The following is an 18,134-nucleotide window of genomic DNA, read 5'->3' as shown; positions in this document are numbered from 1 at the left end:
TGCGACTAGTTGTTAAGGTTAAAATAGTGTTGTGGTAAGGTCTGGAGCCAAGATCCATAGAACAAAACGGTCTTCGTGAAACGAAGAACTCTAAACGCTAACATGGACTGTTTACTCGTAAAGACCACTTACACTCGGCGTAAGTCAGTAAACAGAGGAGCAGTCTCGGAACGCCGAGCCGATGACTCGTGCCTTTTTCCCGCCTGTGCGAGTGATCGCTCGGTTGATTTGCAAACCCCCTCAGTTGGTAAGTGTCCGGACGAGGGGTCACCCTGTATGGGCGCTTTGTCGTGGTGCCAAACAACCTTTCGGCACAACCTTATTCTGCACCTCAAGTCAGCCTGTAGGATAGAATCCATCTGACTCTTTTACCCAACTTGTACTCAGTTCTGCGATAGAGGTCTCGGTCTCGCCTCATTAATCAAATTGTTCTGTCATTGCGAGGTCTGGCCGAATGGAGGAACTAGTCCAGAGCGCTGTGACCGGTCCAATATCCATTGGCATGACTCTCTTCCGCTAGAGTAGGGCCCCCACGCCCGCCATTCAGGTCGATCAGGAGCACTTGCGAGACTTGCCCATATCGGAGCATCTTATCGAAAGTACGCCAGTGTCATCTCTTCCCAGTTATGGTACTTGAGATGCCAAGTTGGGGGCCAGGAGTCCATGATCTGTGAACTCCCTACCGATCTACAGCGCCGACACGCCGACAGCGTCTGTGCCAACATGAGTCCGAGTACTCCTCTCTCTTTGAATACCATCCTTTGCTATAATACGAATCCGATATACCGGAGCCGGCTTTACGATATGAAGTCCGTAAAGTCGTGTAGGTAGTCGAACAAGCATCATGTTTGCTTCAATAGCTGCAAGGTACGAACTCTACTTGGCGAAAGTTTTTAGCCTCAACCAGTTCCGTGGGATCATCACACCGCGAAAGAGGCATTAAGTTACATGCAAGCCGTCGCACCATCTGTATTGTCTGCCAGCTTAAGGTCAGAGTTCAAGGGACTGGACAAGCTTGAATTCTTGCTGCTGTTCAGACGGCCGCACCATTGAACTTTACAAGCTGCGCCCCAAAAGATCCGAGGGACGCAAGGCTCTAGATGGCCTAGCACAAAATAGACCGTACTTACAGCTATTGGCTTGCTAGTCCAAATCCCTCGGATTCTATACGAGTATGGATGCATACCAAATGTTATCGCCAGGAAACATGGGAGGCCAAGAACCTTAGAGGACCATAGTTGAACCATTGCTAGAAACAAACCCTGCGTGTTCCTTACAAACGGAAAAAAAAAAGAGCGCACGGCACGCATTACGCCAAGTCCATGACGGGCGCGTAATCAATCCCATCGTTACGTGTCGCGCGGTGCCATGAAACATGATAGCGAGCGAGACCGAGTAGACTTGCGAGGTAGAACGACAGCCTTGGCGGGTAAACAGGTCGTAGATACCGAGGGACGGGCAGTATGATCGCTGGATGGACTACTAGCGGCTGGGAATACCTTGTCACGTTCGGCGTCGAGCGAGCAATTGTGTCTCGAGGAGCACAGATGACATGAGAAACTTTAAACACAAGGTCTTCGAGGTGCCGAGTAGAGTGGGAGACGCGGTGGGCGATAGGCGCACGGAGACTTTCCTCGGCCGGCTTTGGTAGGGCGTACACGTGGCCGAGTTTTACCGGAGAGTATAGCGGTGCCGAGCTTTGATGCTTCGGGGTTAGTTAGTCGACGAGCCCGATTAGAGATGATGAGAAGACACTCCATGGCCGATTGTGTTTCACGGAGGTCATGATTCAACTTTGAAATCTTGACCGGAGGTTTGATTTCTTGAGTCGAAGAAGTGGCCATGGTCAAATGCGGGACCGGATTCCCTTCTTGACTCAAAGGTATAATTGCGAGGCCGTCGCGGAGACCAGGTGACAGGAAACTGGAGCCACTGCCGCAGACACTTCAATGCCCCAGAGATACCAGGTCGTAGGCGCGTTCTGCTCAATGGCTGCATCTCAAGGTAGTTGCGAAGCTGCAGAGTTTAAGGCACACTAGACTTTTGTCAGAAACACCCAATGTGCCCCCGGTAGTATTCATATTCGATCGAGGAGTCATACACTGTAAAGAAGCTTCCGAATCAGCCAGTGACAGTTGCAGTCTGGCTCAGGGATGACCATGTCTAGGTGCTCCATCCGTGTTGTTTTGCCACCCAGCACGTTGTAATCAGCAGGAAAGAAGTAGGTGTAACTCAATAATCAACATACCTGCTCGATGCACAGCTTTCACAAGACCTTCTCCAAGGCTATTTCCGAGAGCACGTTTATCATTCTTTGCAAGATACGCATAACGATAGCTTTTTACAAGCGGACATAGTCTGGAACTGATCCTGATTCGAATTGAGGCAGTTATCACATTCTGCTGAAGTTTATGTATCTCATTAAAGTACTTTCGACCATGTTCATGCGTCCAGATACGAGTACTCGAGGAATTGAGGCATGTTTCCTCATGGACTAGGTAGGTAGCGGAGCACAAACATAAGGTACCTTAAGCATACTAGAGGTGTCTAGGGTAAATGAAGCCAGTAGCTACATTTCGATGACATAGGAAATACTTCTGCTTAAACTCATGAGATAAGGAACGGCAGTCAAGCTCAGAAGGAAAGCGCACCGCTAAGCGCACTGCTCAAAAGCTGTGACATTGCAATCTTCCAATTTCCATAGTTTCATAGTTTCACTTCAGACGTGTCACCGTCCAGATGACCTTTGATGATACTGCACGTGGCGGTAAAGTTGATGCCGCAGAGTTCTTCCGATCAAAATCCATTGTGAGCCTTGCGAGCAAATTCTACCCAGGTTCCTGGCTAGTCTTCTTCTTTCACGTACAATCTGAAACCTAACTCTGTTCTTCGGGAGGTTTATATGGAACCTCAAAATTCTGCTGTTGGTCAGGCTCGGATTCGTCATCCGAAAAGAAAAGGGATCGACGTTACGCACACAAGCGTCCCGGTGGGGGTAAGCTTCCTTGGCCTGAGCCGAAAAGCCTGCCGGTATCCAGATTTACTGGTCAGAAACTTACATTTATATGCCATTTCAAACTAGGATGGAGGTCATAGTTCCATACAAATATTTTGCATAGTTCGGTGCTCCTCAAAAGACTAACCTCATCGGAGGAGCGGCATACCAAATCAAGTGAGTCGAGTATGTGCCTTGGATTAAAAGAGTATTAATGTAAAAGAAAGAAAGAAATGGGCCATAAAACAATCCGTTCCTCTTCAAAAAAATCCGGCAAGCTGCCAGCGGGATGGTATGGGCCCTTTTTGATTAGCCGATGAAGAGGGGAAGTTGTCCGTTCGAGCCGAGCTGCTGCCCACCGGCCCAGTGCCCAGGGGTCACTGGCGGCAGTCAAAAAGGGGTATGTGTCTCAGGAAAGAATTTGCCCATGTAACAATGATGAGACAGGCAAAGTGCATGTCTAGAGCTCGCTGAGCCAATAGGACATACTCTATGGCACGGTTACAATAAGGGCTCTCTTGGCGGTCAATTCCGCGATGAACGATATTCTGACACAACTTCGAAGCACCGGAGGAAGCTAAGTACTTGGTGATGTGTGTTTAATTTCTCTTGTCCTTTTACGAGCCCGTCCGGGTTATCACCAGGTTTGGTTGAAATGGCTTAACAAGTGAGTGTGGATATCCATCTGGACAATGATCCTATTGCTCCCCGGAAGTACCTGGCAATCTGGCGCTCTGATCGTCTCACGTTGAAGGAGTCAAGGTCAGGGAAATAAACGGCTCTTTAAATACTCTTCTCGATTTCGTTAAGGCAGTAGCTGTCATAGTATCTGACGACTTTACCACGCAAGGTTTGGACACTAGATTGCTCATTTGATAAATTCACTTCCGGGTCACGACTTCAGAACTATTTCTGGGCGAAGATGATCCCACATTCGTTGTAAAGCGGTCAATTGGAGTTGAATCCGGAGCTTCAGTTCACTAGCCTCTGTGGCTAGAGACAACAGACTTGCTCGAAAAGTTCTCGACGAATGTACACAGTACATAAAGCCGGACGTCGGATTTACATTTGCTCCTGCTCCGGGTACGCGTCCTTCTCTGGCGAATCTCCGTCTCTTCAAGTTCCCTCTGAATTCAGATATCAAGTTGGCAACCCCGTTTACGAAGACGTCAATAGAGTTTGACTTTTGAAAGCCTTTGGCGTAGGCTCATTCCGTAGAGAGAAGCTGCAAAACCCTTGATTCTCCTGGACGATTCCCAGAGTTGGGTCAGCGTCCCTTCGTAGTCACTGAGGCTCAAGTCTGATCTAGATCCATCCCGATACTCAATTAGGACTGACCGGCAAGGTATTGCAGTCGTACGCAGTCTAAGAAGAGTTGACAATCCGGCCTAATTCCTGCCTAGTGCCTATGGCTATATGGATGTTATGTTAGAGTCACCCTTACCATCAACTCTCGGTACTTCTAGAGAGGTATGTAATAAGAGGGGAGTAACGTTGCATGACCAGGAGAGATATGATGGGTATCAACGGCCATTGCGAAAGAAGACGTTTCCTTTTCTCATCAGAACCGAGAAGAATGTGGCGGATTCGATCTTGATTGTGTCTAGTCGCATTTTTCATGCGAATTTGGAGTTTTGCTACACCTCAGCGCAAATTCAACTTATCCAAGGTCAATGCGGGCCAAGTACGACGTAGAGTCCAGAAGTGACACCCATGCCTCTTCCCCCCTGCTCGTCTGTGTTCAACATCCTGCACGAAGTGGGTTGAGGGTTCAGCTTGAATGCGATTGCAGGGCTAGGAATCGCGCCTGGCCGCTTTTTATTATTAGTTGAAGTTTGTGTAAGATTGCCCCGTGCAATAAGCAAATGGAGAATTGAAGAGATGTTGAGCTTCTTGTTTTCTGGTCATCCGGTTGGTTGAACAACACTTGGTGCCAAGAATGAAGTGCGAGGGACATGCTACGTAACCATTATGTGCATGAAAGAGAATGCTCTAAGTCTCTGTAACCATGTGGCACAACTCGCAGCCCAATAAACTGCGTGCGATTTCTTTGGGTGAGTAATAAGTGGCGCTGGTTGAGAGTTGTCATCGCAGCCAACAACAACATGAGCGGATCGGCCGATGGAATTTCATTGGGGGCTAGAAATCAAGATTCAGGCTGGACCTGCCGTCTCACTTCACCCCACAAACATTTCTATCGTCTGTGCATGTCTTGCCTGTGCCTATGTCTGTGCTAAGAAGTGATCGGCACCACTCAAGTGTTGGTCTCAAGATGAAACTTGGCGTTGGTTTCTCTCGCAGGCGTCTAGATGATTCTACGCCTGACTGATAGGCGGTCTTGAGTGAGCTTATTTGATCAGCCCGGATATTGACGGTGAATGGGAGTTCGATTTTTCAGGACAGCCACAAATCCCATGACGTTGACGTGTCTCAATCGGCGCAGACAGTACGACACCAAAGAGTCAAAAGCTCATATTGGGTTGACATCTTCAAGGACAATACCAAGAAAGAAGCAAGATGCGAGGTGAGCTGAGCCGCCCCCACGGCCGTATCTGTCCACTTGCGGAACCAAGCGTGGAATCCGGGCTTATTTCCAGGCCTGATGCGGGGGTTGAGAGATGCGGTGTAGAACCAACAGCGCAACGTGTTGGAAAGATGGAATATTGAAATTGAGGAACAAAGAAAGGACACTGTGACGGGGGTGCCATGCGATCAGTGGCTGCGGCACAGCCACCTCTGGCTGCGCCGTCGGCGAGTACGTACCGAAGTGCCGTTCGTGAGAACTTCCAGGTTCGGGCACAACGCGAGGTACAACGGTACGCGAGTACCTTAATCCCGTGATCTTGGCCAATTTGGGAAGGCAGAAGCACCGGAAGGCAGGCGCGGGTCGATGTTACCTTATCGCGCGAAGGAGGAAACAACACACCGCGGGCCTTCCCTCGCAGCCTTCTTTCCTTCTTTCCTTCTTTCCCGTCCCTGTGTGTGCCACAAAGAAAGAGTACGTATCGGCTTAGTCAGGCTGATTGTTTGCTCGCTGGGGCGCGGCTCCAGGTCCACGTCCACCCGACGTCCCCTCCCCCCTCCACCACTCTCCTGGCCGTGTCAATTTCAACCTCGATCTGCCCCGTGTGTTCTCCTCATCTTATTCTACGTTTGATGTTTCCGATCCCTCCTCGGACGCAAAGAAGGAGAACACAGAAAAAAATACCGCCAAAGCGTGTTTCCTCCAGCGCATTTTAGCCCGGTCAGAAAAACCGCCCCCAGTTCGAGGTTGTACAGAGACGGCATCCTCCCGCCGATTGTGCCCCTCCGGACCGCATTCATCTACATATCCGAGATCGGCCCTGCATTTCTTCAGCAAATCCATCCATTTCATCGGCAATTAACTCACGAATAGCCAGACAGTGGATCTGCGCATCCGTGAACCGTACCAGGGAGGACAGAGAAGGATTCCTTGGGGTGCGCGGCCCCTCACCGTGGCTCAGACAGTAGGAAAACTTAACCCGGTTTTCCCTGACCTATTTCCCCTCGTGTGAGAAAGATATCCGTACGGATATTGTATCCACCGCCAAACATCCCGATTATCCATTGTCCCTCGCCATCGCGCCGACGGATGGGACTCCCGTGACCCGATTCGACGCGTCCAACGCTCGCTCGAATCATGGGCCAGAAACAGGAAGACGACGATCTGCCAAACGGTGATAGCAGACGGCACAGCGAGCCTAGCATCAAACGTCGCCGCATCACAAAAGCCTGCGATTTCTGCCATCGTCGAGGGCGGAAATGCAAGCCCGTGCCCGACGGAGGCGGGGTCACCTCCGTCGCCAGTCCTGGGGGCACGCCAAGTTGTCTGACCTGCATAGAACATGGCGCGACCTGCACATGGAATCGTGTTGCAGCCAAGCGAGGTGTCAAATCAAAGACGTCGCCGTCATCTTCAGTGAACAATAACAAATCTCAATCCTTCGACGATGCCGATGGCGATAGGTGGTTCTACGACGAGAGCCGCCACGGGAGCCGGGCCCTCATCTATCGACTCATCGTCATCTTTTTTGACACTGTATACCCAGTGTGCGTTCATCCCACCCTCGTCCCTTTTTGGTTTGCATCTTCTGTGCTACACTGGATAAGCTAATATTGGTTGAAGATTTCCATTTTTCGACGAGGTGTCCTTACACAAAGAATGGGAGGCCACCAGTCTGTCATCCAGTCGGGCTTCTTTCGCCCGGCTGATGGCTATTTGCGCATTGAGTTCATGTCACGTCAGAGATGGCGCCTTGTTCAACCCGGATACACCCACTCCTCTTCTCCCTGAGCATCACGAGGCCTACATGCAGGATGCAGAAAGGGCGATTCCGGAGAGGAATCGCGACATCAGCAGTTCCGAAGCCTTTGAGTATTTACAGGTTCTCGGCACTCTATCCCTAGCCGCCACACAGCTCAAGGACGACCCTCTTTTCCACGAGTGTATGGGCCGTTATCACACATTAGTAGCTCAGCATACCTTTCATTTTGAAACGCGCTGGCCCTCGCATCTGACATATCCGGAGAAGCATGTAAGGCGGCAGTTCTTCTGGTCAATGTACCGCTTAGAGGTTCACGCAGCACTGATCGACGGCCATGTGGTTCGATGCCCTGAGCTGCAGTGCGCTGTTGCATATCCGCAGCAAGTCGACGGCCTCGCCGGAATCATAGATGCCTCAGGGCAGACCGAGAAGACTCGATTCAGCCACGGCAGCTGGCTCACCGGCTGGAACTACATCACCGACCTGTACCGCGTTCTGGAACATGTCATTGTCCGAATGCGCAAAGATCGACTAAAGACGCTCGACAGAGGTCCAATTCAACACGAACCACTTATGCCAAACATTGACGACATGTTGCAACTCGTTCTTGGAAAGAAGGGCAATCTTCCGCTATATGCCACCAGCGCTTATCCAGCTTCCAAAGACGTGGAGGCGAACCTATGTGGATTTCAAGTGGCTAACATTGCTTGTACCTTCCAGGTGGGTTCGGTTCTTTGCATGCCAAATGCTCTCATGGCTAACTTCCACTTCAAGCTACTCCGGATGGCGGCATTTGCATGCCACAATAAGTTTGAAGATGCTTGCGGCGCTGCGCTTGAACTAATACGAGAGATTACTCTGGTGCCGGTAGAATACTTGCGGGCAATTGGATATCCCATGGTATGCTCCTCTCTTACTTGACCGATGCCGTGCTGATATGGCTATGCAGTTGCAAGAGTTGGCAGGAGTCGCCCACTTGCTTAGCAGTTTCATTGCCCGCCAGTTGGTCGACTGGCAGTACTACAAGCTTCGCGAAGTCATGTAAGCGGTGACTTGTACGCCCCCTATTGTCAATTATGCTGACTCATCAGGACTTCCATGGCCACATTTCTCCAGAGCCTCGCGCCATCTCTCCCTTCGGCCAGCCAAGCAGGCGCACGAATCTTCCAGTACATCCACAAACTAGAAGAGATACTTCTTCGACAGAGCCAGGCAGTACCAACAGTGACAGCAGTACCGGCAATTCCAGTAGCACCGATCATGCACCATCAGCCCGAGATATCGAATGACCCGCGGGTCATGGACTTGATGCCTCAGCCGCCGCCACAGCAGCAGCACCCAGGCCTTCTTGAGCAGTATGCGTTGCCAAATACTTCATTTTACAATTTTCAAGCAGACTTTATCGGAAACATGTGGAACAATGCCTTCAACGACGGGGCGGAGATCGATTGGGCTGGCGCAATTGAGAGCTGGGGAACGACTTGATTTTGCGTTGATTCCTGCCAGATCTATCATCATATGAGTATATCAACATCATTCATAGTAGCCACTAGCCCTTGATCGTACACATCGGGCCCTTCCTACGTCATAATACCTGCTGCCTTTCCCTTGTCAATTCCGTGCTGCTCACCGCAATTGTAGTCTTGCTATCGTCAAGGAGAGAAAGCACTGGGCTGGTTAAAGCCGCCTCCTCAACTCGCCGCGACAAGATCGTCATACCTGAACGAACACCATCAATCGTCTTGATCGAAGGTGGAAGAGCCGAGAGTATATCGTCTTCTAATGCCGCCATACCCGCACAGCCGAGGATAATGCTCTCCGCGCCGTTGTCAATCAAAGGCTTCGCAAATGTAGCAATGCGATCAATGACGACACCTCGATCCAAGCTCTCCAGCTCAAGCGGACTCAAGCCAGTCGCCGCGACGCCCGTTGAATACTTCCTGAAACCGAGGCCACCAACAAAGTCTGTCAACGGCTGTTCCCACGAGGTCGCCGTCGTGACAATGCCGAACTTGCCTCCGCTTGCTGTGGCTTCCTCCAAAGCGGCTTGGAATATTCCCGTGACGGGAACCTTGTCACCGAAGCGCTCCTGAAGCGCGTATACTAGCGGATGGTCTGAAAAGCAGCAGACGAGGACGGCGTGTGGGCTGTGGGTGGAGATGTACTCAGTGGCGCGGGGCAGGACTGCGTTGGTGGAGGATATGGCCTGTGCGTGGTTCTCGATGCACGGGGGGCAGTCATCGAGGTCGCGGCCGTCTATAAAAGTGACTTGGACGGTTGCCGTGGAGGGATATATACGTGTTAGGTCGTCTGTCATGCCTGTTGTTGAGATGGGGATGATGCAAAGGAGCCTCACAGGCTGATCTATTGCCGGCGCCATGCTGTTTGTCCGTGTGGGAGAACAAAGAGGAAACAGGGGACGGGATACCGATGGATTCAGGTATTAGTATGTCGTCCCGACGCGCATAAACGGGATGAAATTTGGCTTTTACCAAGCTGACGTTGACGTTGTCAATATTAATCGACGGCTTTCGTTTCTATTGACATGCCGTTTTCAGCAATTGAAGCGGATGGGCGGTTAAGTGCCCTGGCCGCAGTCGCCGGGTTCTGAGTCGGTTCGTCTGTGGATTCATCAGCTCATCCGCCCGCAACCCCGCCTTTGTGCGGTGGAACACCGCGTCTTTTGCTTCTTGTTGTCTCCCGCATCGGCACTTGGGGACGATCTTCCATGCAGGGCTCGTACGATGTGGGACCTTTTTGATGCCCATTTGGCCCGTTTCGGTCATTTTGCCCTCTTTTTCGCTATCTTGATGGATGGGATTGAGCAGGGGAAGGTTCTTTGAGGTGGATGATGGCGCGGGATGGTGGAGGCGGGGGATGTCACGATTCAAGAGGCGAGATGATGAATTGGCGCAATGTGGATTGATGGGCTTGCTAGGGCTTGATGGCAGCAGATACCAGGGTATTGATTGAGTGTTGGTTGAATTCAATAAGTGTGCATGATGGCCGCCCATCCCTCTCTTGAACATGTTCTCTTATCATCATCCTGGTGGTGTGGGATATGCATCCTTCCAGTATGACTTGCAACCAATACCCACGACGCTAGGAAGACTTGCAGATGAACCGTCACATTTAGCACATCACTTGCCACCTTCTTCTTGGAAGTGTCTGTTCATGATGCGCCGAATGGAACATACACATTGGGTCGACGGCAGGCTGCCGCTTCATCACCTCTTTCGACATGTCACATCTCATCTCCCTCACACTTGAAACTGACGACAGTATCGATGGTAAGCCATTAAGGCCATTATGTCATTTTCTATTCGGACAGAAACCGCACACACATCAAAGGTATCCCGCGCGCTATAACAAGGAAAACGACAAGAGCTGGCTCGCTATCATAACACACCACTTCGCAGACCAAGTTCCTTCACACCCTCTTCTCATCGGGCTCCTCACGAATCTTGCTAGTCGAATCATCTCTATCAGACGCCTTGGAAGACGACGACGGGAGCTGCTCCCCGTCCAGCACCGGCCTCTCCGCCGGCCCAAACGTACCAAAATAGTCCGCGTCGTCAACCGCATGAGGGTCCCGAATCGGGAACGCAGCGTGCAGTAGACAATACGATACCACGGCAAGGATACAACCCAGCGGCCAAGCGAGGTAGTACAAGTGCGACCACCCCGCCTTTTCAACCGTCGGATCCTGCACTCGCTGCACGAACCCGGGTAGCAGGGAGAACGTGCCCACCGTCCACGACACGCCGGCCCGCCAGTTGACGCCCCCGCGGTACCAGTACACGCTCCGGCTGCTCGCCTCGTAGAGATCCGTCAGCTTCAGCCGCCGCGCACGGACGAGATAGTAATCCGCAAACATGACACCCGTCATGGAGCCTAGGAAGACGCCGTAGCCGCCCATGACGGTGAGGAACTTGCTCGCGCCGTTGAGGAGCTGCCACGGCTGCATTATGAAAGCTACGGCGGCGGTGAGGTACCCACCACGGCGGAGGTTGAAGTAGCGCGGCAGCAGAGCGGAAAGGTCGATGCCGTTGGAGAGCGCGTTCTCCGCGACGGCAATGCCGAACTGGGCAAAGATGAAGGCGAGGGCCGCGAAGAAGACGGCGGCGCGGGCTCCCGCGCTGTTGTCGTAGTGGGCTTGGAGGGCGTCGAGGAAGCGGTAGGGTTCCCAGACGAGCGTGCCCTGCGTCTTGGGGAAGAGCTGGGCGGCGCACGAGGTGCAGACGATGCCGACGAAGGCGACGAGGATGGTGTTGACAGGCACGAAGACGAGCTGGGAGGCGAGCTGGTCGCGGGGCCGACGGGCGAAGCGCGTGAAGTCCGACTGAGAGAAGATGTGGGTGCTGATGCCGCCGATGTTGGTGCAGATGCCGAGGGCGAGCATCCAGCCCAGGTGGGATCCCGTTGCCTGCTGAACGCCGGCGGTGGAAGTGATGTCGTGGAGCATGGGGCCTGCGCCGTGGGCTGTGGCGAGGCACCAGATTAAGAGGACGAAGACCGTGGGGATGACCGTGCAGGCGGCGACGGCGAAGGGGATGTGGTAGCGTTCTGGGCGGATGTAGATTAGGGGTAGGCAGAGGAGGGAGAAGATGATGAAGCCGATGAAGTCTGCCACCGTCATTGTGCCGTTGGCGAGGGGCGTGTCGAGGTTGTTGAAGGACGGGGCCATGGAGGCGATGAAGGTGCGTACGCATTGTCCGCCCCAGTAGACTTGTGTAGAGTACCATATAAAGGACAAAACAATCCGCTGGACGAGCGGGAACAAGGCGCCGCGCATGCCCCAGGAGGCCTTTTGCAGGATGGAGAAGCCGATATGCCATTTCGCGCCCGGCCCGCCGGCGAGGACGCAGATGAGGCCGACGAGGCAGTGGCCGATGATGACGGTCAGCATGGCCTGCCAGACGTTGAGGCCGAGGGCGATGAGGGAAGAGCCCGTTGTCCAGCCGCCGATGTTGAAGGAGCCGGTGACAACCCAGAGGCCGACGAATTGCCAGGGCCCGTAGGTGCGGCGGGAGGGCGGGAGGGGCCGGGTGTCGCGGTTCATGTAGGCCGTCGTTGCCACGTCCGTCTCGCGGGGGACTTGGACGCGGCGGAGGAGGGCCGTTGCCGTCGTCATCTTGGCTGTTTGGCGCCGGTTGGGGGTTCAGCCCGAGAAGGGCGCCGTCGAACACCGTCGATAATCAGAATGGCTTCTTGTTGCTAGTTCCCTCTCTAGTTTCGACTTCGCACTGCTGGGATGTCCCCCTGATGAAGCGGTTTACTGTGAGATGTTGGTGGTGTTCACTCGAGAAATGTGTCATGTACGCCGTGACGCCGGCTCTGCGAACTACTGCGGTGTATGCCCACCCGTTTCGCAAAAAAGGGACGGGGACCACAAGGCGGGTGAATGTGGAGGGCGGGAAAATGGGGGAAGGGGCCCGCTCAGGAGGAAACGGGATGGGATGGGGGCAGTAGAGTAGGGTTATTGAGTCAGTCCGGCCTCTTTCAATGAAGATATGAGACGGACCTTACTTAGGAGTGAGGCGGTGCGGGAGAGATCTAGAAAGGGGAGACGGGGAGGGCGCTAGGCCAGACCGTAAGCGGACCGGACGATTCTGAGGCGGGCTTTTTCTTTTCTTTGGTTCAACTTGTTTAGCGTCTAGCTTGTCAGAGTTTCGTACGGAAAGCTTAGTTACGTCGCACAGATCGTGGAGTGTTCAGTTCCATGCAACGCGTAGCGGGCAAAAGGTTAAAAGTTTGGAGGCTACGACGGGGAGTAGGAGTGGAAGAAGGAGGCAGGGTACTGTGAAGAGACACAGTGTGATTGGAACTTGGGATGGCCTTCACGGATGGTATTTGTATCTCTTGAGCGTTCCTGTTTGATGTTCAATGCCTACGTACGGGATTTAACGGTACCGGGAATCTGGGTCTGGAGGAGCTGGATGCTAGACGCGGAACCTGTCCCGGGCAAAGGGTTGAGCAAGCGGGCGAGACAAATCCCAGAGGCATGGTTAGCGACTTGGCCAACGGGCTACCGACAGGCTGACAGGAGAGGAAAAGGAAAAGAGCAAGAGGGAAGTGGTCTTACCATGCTGTGTATGGATTCACGTACATGATGGAGGGTGCGCCTGCGAAGCCCGGGCCGACCAAGTGCAGGGTCAGCTTTCACCGATGATACCACTTCAGGGGTTTCCAATCATCCCGGCGCAATAGTGTAGATGGCGGCCGGGTTTGCTCCAGTCGTTTGAAACAAGATATCAGCACCTCGGTCTACGAATAGCGGGACTTGAGAGCTGACGGAGGCTACGGGAACATCCATGGCGAAAAGGGAGAATGTGGTTGGGGGTTGAGGAACTTGGGAGGGGGGAAAAGGACTCTAGAGGCAAGGTTTGTAGAAGCTAGAGGAGACGCCATGTAATACTTCGTAAGCTGAACTTCCAGGTTTACGACAAATATCACGTTTGATATCATGCAGTTGGAAGAGAAACCTAGACTCAAACTACATGACCCCCTGGCCGTCCCTTTCGAACTCTTTCCCTCGTGGGATGCGCGGTCAATTTCACGATCCACGACGTGCCCGTCCCTCCACTGCCATGCAGAACCTGCAGCGGTGACGATGATCCCTGGCCCCAAAAGTGTGGGAATGTGGATAGGTCCCCAGGGCAGAAGGGGCGCGGACCAGGCTCTCGGTAGGGAGGGGAAAAGAGAATTGGTGCAAGGGTCTTTTTCGGGTTCTAGTTCACACCGGGGGTGTTTCTTCCTTTTTTTTTCCTTCCTCCTGCTTACTTGATGGGTACGGAAGCAGGATTATTACGTGTTGGATCTGAATGGACAAGGGGGAATGGGATTTTGTTTGCTCTTCAATTTCGCTTGGCGCGTTGGAGCAGGGCGGACCGACGCAGACCTATCAGATGATACATTGAAGACAGGGTCATCAACCTGATTCCTTCTCAGATTTCGACTATGTTAGTCTATGGAGAAGTAGGCTGCATTGCTTGCGCCCACAGACTGTTGCGGCGTTTACTGAAGCACATCGCCAGATATTGTCTCCGTACAGATACCAATCAGACCTCATCTGCATCATGGTATGTATCCCACGCATCGCAGTAAACAGGAAAGTTGAGGGAACTGTCACATTATGGCACTATGGCATTCTACAGCTCAACAGCTCAACAGCCACTGTCTCGCTGTCTCGGCCGCAAAATTCATGTGGCTCGGGAAATGGCAACGAGTCGCAATTGGCTCGAGCACCACCATCGCCCACTCCATCACGTTGGACCCCTCTTTTGAGACATGACTTTTGACGGCTTCGGTCGAGAATCGAGATCACGATTGCTCTTATCTCCGCATTCTGTTTCGTGATTTCTGCGGAGATCTTTCTGCATGGGAAACTGGACCGGTCATGGGGCCACACGCGCGGGCACTGCCGTTTCTTCGTCACACATATCGATCGTCAACCGCGGCCGTGAACCCCCCCCCCCGGCCCTTTCAAAAGATAACATTTAACCCGGTTTAGGGTTGCGTCTGGCGTCTGTACGGGCGGTCACTCTCCCCTTCTCTTTGGCCCGTCGAACGCCTCGAGGACCCCGAGACCCAGCAAGCCCACGTGTGTTTCCCGCGGCGGGGCTCCCCTCAAGATGGGCAAAAAAGAGAGACAAAAAGGCAAAATGAGCGAGCTCTGAGATGGGGAATCTGCCGCTGTTTCTTTGATTCTACAGCTTTAACCGCCTCCGAGACCGCGGAAACCCCGATTCCCCACGAGGTTATCTCGAGGTCGGTCCGTCGGAAGAGGGGTTCATTCTGCTAGAGCGAAAGAAAAGTTGCATCCAAGAGCTACTACTTAACTCGAGGGGCTTGGACATTTTGATTGCTATCTGCTGTGAAAGTGGCGTTCACCCATGCCGCATGCATCATTCATTCCATCCTGCATACTTCTATATCCGCGCTTCTTTGCCTCCGGCCGGGGCGCAACTCGGATCGGACGAAATTTCTCGAAGCCATATTACGCGCGATACTACCAGAAACCACAGTCGCTTGCTTGCTTGTCTTGAAAACCCACTATCCACATCTGTATCCCCCGCGTATTCTTTACTATTCATTCTATAACGAGAAGAGTGCTACAAGAATCCCATTGTCCAATACCCCACGTCTTTCAAACCCCGGTTTGCGCGTCTGCGCGCTACGCCGAAACCAACGAGCCAACCATGACCGCGGCCGCAGCAGCGGCGGCGGAGTCGGAGGCGGCGCTACCAGTCGTTGACCTGCAGTCCTTCGACTCGGTCGAGGACCTGGCGGCCGACCTCATGCGCGTCGGCAAGGATCCCGGTTTCTTCTACGTTGTTGGCCATGAGCTGCGCGACGACGTCGCAGCCGATATGTTTGCTCTTGCCGAGACCTTCTTCAGCTCACCCATTGAAGAGAAGTTGGCGTACGCCAATGGCAGCGGCGATCTGGTGAGTGTTCCTGTTTCTTGATTTCTGCATTTCGCCCGAATAGTCTTATGTCTTTTCCATTTCTCTTTTCTTTCTTTGAGCAACCGAGAACGAGAGGGTGCGGGGAATCACGCCCATATGTGTACATGTTGTTGGATGGATTTGATCGGCGATCAATCTTTTGCGGTGCTGACTGCTTGGTTTGATCTCGTTTAGGGTTACACCGGTATGAGGGAAGAAACGTACGTTTGGCCAGCCCAGTCCACCATACTTACTTTGTTTCCCCTTTCGTAAAGAAGTAGTGAGACCACGCTCAGATGTTGATGTTTGTTGGGTGGAGCAGGCTTTCGGGAGCAGGGCCAGGAGACGTTAAAGAGTCCTTCTATCTATCAGACCCCGGTAAAACGACGCAACTTCTTCCACCCGAGTTGGAACCCCGGCGAGAGACAATGGCGGCCTTTTTTGCGGGTTGCGACAACCTCGCAAAGACCCTTTTGGAAGGACTTGCAGTTGGATTAGGCGTGAGTGCTGCCATCTAAGTGTTTTATATGACATCCTACTGCGAAGGAGCCATCGAAATGAGGGGGTGGGTTTAACTAAACTCTTCACTTCAGATGCCAAGAGATTTCCTATCAAAGGCCCATACTGGCGAAAGTTGTCGTATGCGTCTCATAAACTACCCCCCGGTATCCGAGGTCTCATCATTCACCACCACCTCCTCCTCCCCTTCAGACGACGCCCCAACCTCCGACTCGGAGGATATCCGAGCGGGCGCCCACTCCGATTACGGCTCGCTCACCCTGCTTTTCCGCCAGGCCTCAGACCAGGGCGGGCTTCAAGTCCTGCGAGGAGGAGGAGGAAACAAGCCCGCTGCGTGGGCTGACGTCCCCTGCATCCCTGACGCCATCGTCGTCAACATAGGCGACGCTCTCGAATTCTGGACTGCAGGGAGGCTACGGTCTACGGTGCACAGGGTCGCCTTTCCCAGGTCAGCGAGCGAGAATGTGGCGAGGCTGAGTATACCCGTCTTCATACAGCCCGATCGCCATGTCGTGTTGGCGCCGATCAAGGAGGATGGAAGGAATGGCGGCGACGGTGGTGCAGATGCCGAGTTTTTGGAGGTTTTGAGAAGAAAGGGGTACGAGAGCGCCGAGCCTGTTACGAGTCGAGAGCATCTGGAGCGACGGATACGAGCGACGTATGGCAAGGTTTGACGCGCATTTTCTCTAGGAATCATCAGCGATGTTGGTAAGCACGGAATGACAGCGAGCATTTCTCTTTCGACACATCATATAATTTCAAGTTTGAACCTCAAGCTCGCAGTTGAGTCTGCAAACATCTGCACATAGGTAGCACTGAGAGGTGAAGGTACCTACGCCAAGGAACATATACGAGAAGAATAGCACACTCTACATACTACTGGTACATCTCACTAACCACGCACCCATGCAACCAACAGCGGCATGTCCTGCTGGACTGTGAGACCCTGATGAGTTGACAACCAACCTCCCCTGACCGGGAAATTTTCTGTAAGCTGCATGTATAAGACGGGAGATGAGACAACTTCGCCGAAGCACCCCCACGCTCACGCTTTCCTCGGCGAGAATACCACATTGAGCGGGGCGACGGTCAGTGTACCCGTGTCCTTGTTGCCCTCTAGGAATATCTCCCCTGTCTGCCCTTGTGCATATCGCAAGTTGTACTTGTGCACGATGGCGCTGGTCACAAATCGCGTCTCTAGGAGGCCGAGCTGTTTCCCGATACATACGTCGTGTCCTTGCGAGTAAAATTAGCAAAGTCGTCGTTTAGATAACTTGATGGAATAAAGGCAGTCAACAACTCACCTGTCGAGAATGGCACGTAGACTGCGGCGTTCTTGACGAGTTCCGGCTGGTCAATCCATCGTTCCGGGATGAAGTCATCTGGTCTCTCAAAGAACCTGGCGTCTATCATTCGGTAGGTCTATTAGTCACTCATCTACATTCGTCCTCCGAAACAAATCAAACGGCAACTTTTGCTGCTCAATTCTCGAGAAGGACTCACCTCTGTACTGTGTATACGACGGTACAAAAACAATGGTGTCTCCAGGAAGCCAGACGTCGTCTACTTGAAGACCCTCTGGCGGCGTCATTCGCTGTACACCCGACGGTACAGGTGGATGCAGACGTAATGATTCGTCGATGCAGGCTTGAAGATATCGTAGCTTTGAAAGGGCGGCATGTTCAGGCTTGTCATGTCCTCTGAAGTACTCGTCGACTTCATCTTGCAGTTTCCTGTACTCTTTCGGATGCCGGGCCAGCTCCATGAACAGGCATGACAGGACGGCTGCCACAGTGTCGCTAAATACCATCACAGCGAGTCAATAATCCGTTGCACCACAGAACGGGATCACTCGCGGCGAGAGGATTACCTTCCAGCAACTGT

The 18,134-nt window shown here is 52.8% G+C and overlaps 6 protein-coding genes across 6 annotated transcripts; 3 read left to right on the top strand and 3 right to left on the bottom strand.

Moving 5' to 3' along the window:
• Positions 1-6,656: 6,656 nt before the first annotated feature.
• Positions 6,657-8,326, top strand: BDZ83DRAFT_590817 (uncharacterized protein; the record flags this gene model as incomplete). Its single annotated transcript, XM_060506368.1, has 4 exons — positions 6,657-7,066; positions 7,143-8,001; positions 8,056-8,181; positions 8,231-8,326. 4 exons carry the CDS (start codon positions 6,657-6,659, stop codon positions 8,324-8,326), a joined length of 1,491 nt encoding a protein of 496 aa, XP_060359086.1.
• Positions 8,327-8,379: 53 nt separating this feature from the next.
• On the top strand, positions 8,380-8,766 carry BDZ83DRAFT_590788 (uncharacterized protein; the record flags this gene model as incomplete). The annotated part of the gene is made up of 1 exon (XM_060506366.1): positions 8,380-8,766. The coding sequence occupies one exon, from the start codon at positions 8,380-8,382 to the stop codon at positions 8,764-8,766; it is 387 nt and encodes a 128-aa protein (XP_060359085.1).
• Positions 8,767-8,818: 52 nt separating this feature from the next.
• Positions 8,819-9,661, bottom strand: BDZ83DRAFT_765388 (Asp/Glu/Hydantoin racemase; the record flags this gene model as incomplete). The annotated part of the gene is made up of 1 exon (XM_060515253.1): positions 8,819-9,661. The coding sequence occupies one exon, from the start codon at positions 9,659-9,661 to the stop codon at positions 8,867-8,869; it is 795 nt and encodes a 264-aa protein (XP_060359084.1). The 3' UTR covers positions 8,819-8,866.
• Positions 9,662-10,711: 1,050 nt separating this feature from the next.
• Positions 10,712-12,415, bottom strand: BDZ83DRAFT_723857 (NCS1 nucleoside transporter; the record flags this gene model as incomplete). Its single annotated transcript, XM_060512607.1, has 1 exon — positions 10,712-12,415. The coding sequence occupies one exon, from the start codon at positions 12,413-12,415 to the stop codon at positions 10,712-10,714; it is 1,704 nt and encodes a 567-aa protein (XP_060359083.1).
• A 2,834-nt stretch (positions 12,416-15,249) lies between these two features.
• Positions 15,250-17,096, top strand: BDZ83DRAFT_639572 (2OG-Fe(II) oxygenase). Its single transcript, XM_060509435.1, has 4 exons — positions 15,250-15,731; positions 15,927-15,952; positions 16,054-16,231; positions 16,325-17,096. The coding sequence occupies exons 1-4, from the start codon at positions 15,483-15,485 to the stop codon at positions 16,922-16,924; spliced, it is 1,053 nt and encodes a 350-aa protein (XP_060359082.1). The 5' UTR covers positions 15,250-15,482; the 3' UTR covers positions 16,925-17,096.
• A 137-nt stretch (positions 17,097-17,233) lies between these two features.
• Positions 17,234-18,060, bottom strand: BDZ83DRAFT_639571 (cytochrome P450; the record flags this gene model as incomplete). Its single annotated transcript, XM_060509434.1, has 3 exons — positions 17,234-17,486; positions 17,555-17,656; positions 17,754-18,060. 3 exons carry the CDS (start codon positions 18,058-18,060, stop codon positions 17,296-17,298), a joined length of 600 nt encoding a protein of 199 aa, XP_060359081.1. The 3' UTR covers positions 17,234-17,295.
• Positions 18,061-18,134: the final 74 nt, after the last annotated feature.

Source organism: Colletotrichum acutatum (assembly GCF_030867785.1).
Source record: "Colletotrichum acutatum strain CBS 112980 chromosome Unknown BDZ83scaffold_159, whole genome shotgun sequence".
Taxonomy (NCBI): Eukaryota; Fungi; Ascomycota; class Sordariomycetes; order Glomerellales; family Glomerellaceae; genus Colletotrichum; species Colletotrichum acutatum.
This window is presented reverse-complemented; position numbering and strand designations above follow the sequence as displayed.

What these genes read in the sequence shown, in the direction of transcription:
- BDZ83DRAFT_639572 (XM_060509435.1), top strand. Translation starts at nt 15,483, where the DNA reads ATGACCGCGGCCGCAGCAGCGGCGGCGGAGTCGGAGGCGGCGCTACCA. An exon ending in ACCGGTATGAGGGAAGAAAC is followed by an intron (nt 15,953 to 16,053) that starts GTACGTTTGGCC and finishes TGGGTGGAGCAG; the next exon opens with GCTTTCGGGAGCAGGGCCAG. An exon ending in GACTTGCAGTTGGATTAGGC is followed by an intron (nt 16,232 to 16,324) that starts GTGAGTGCTGCC and finishes TCTTCACTTCAG; the next exon opens with ATGCCAAGAGATTTCCTATC.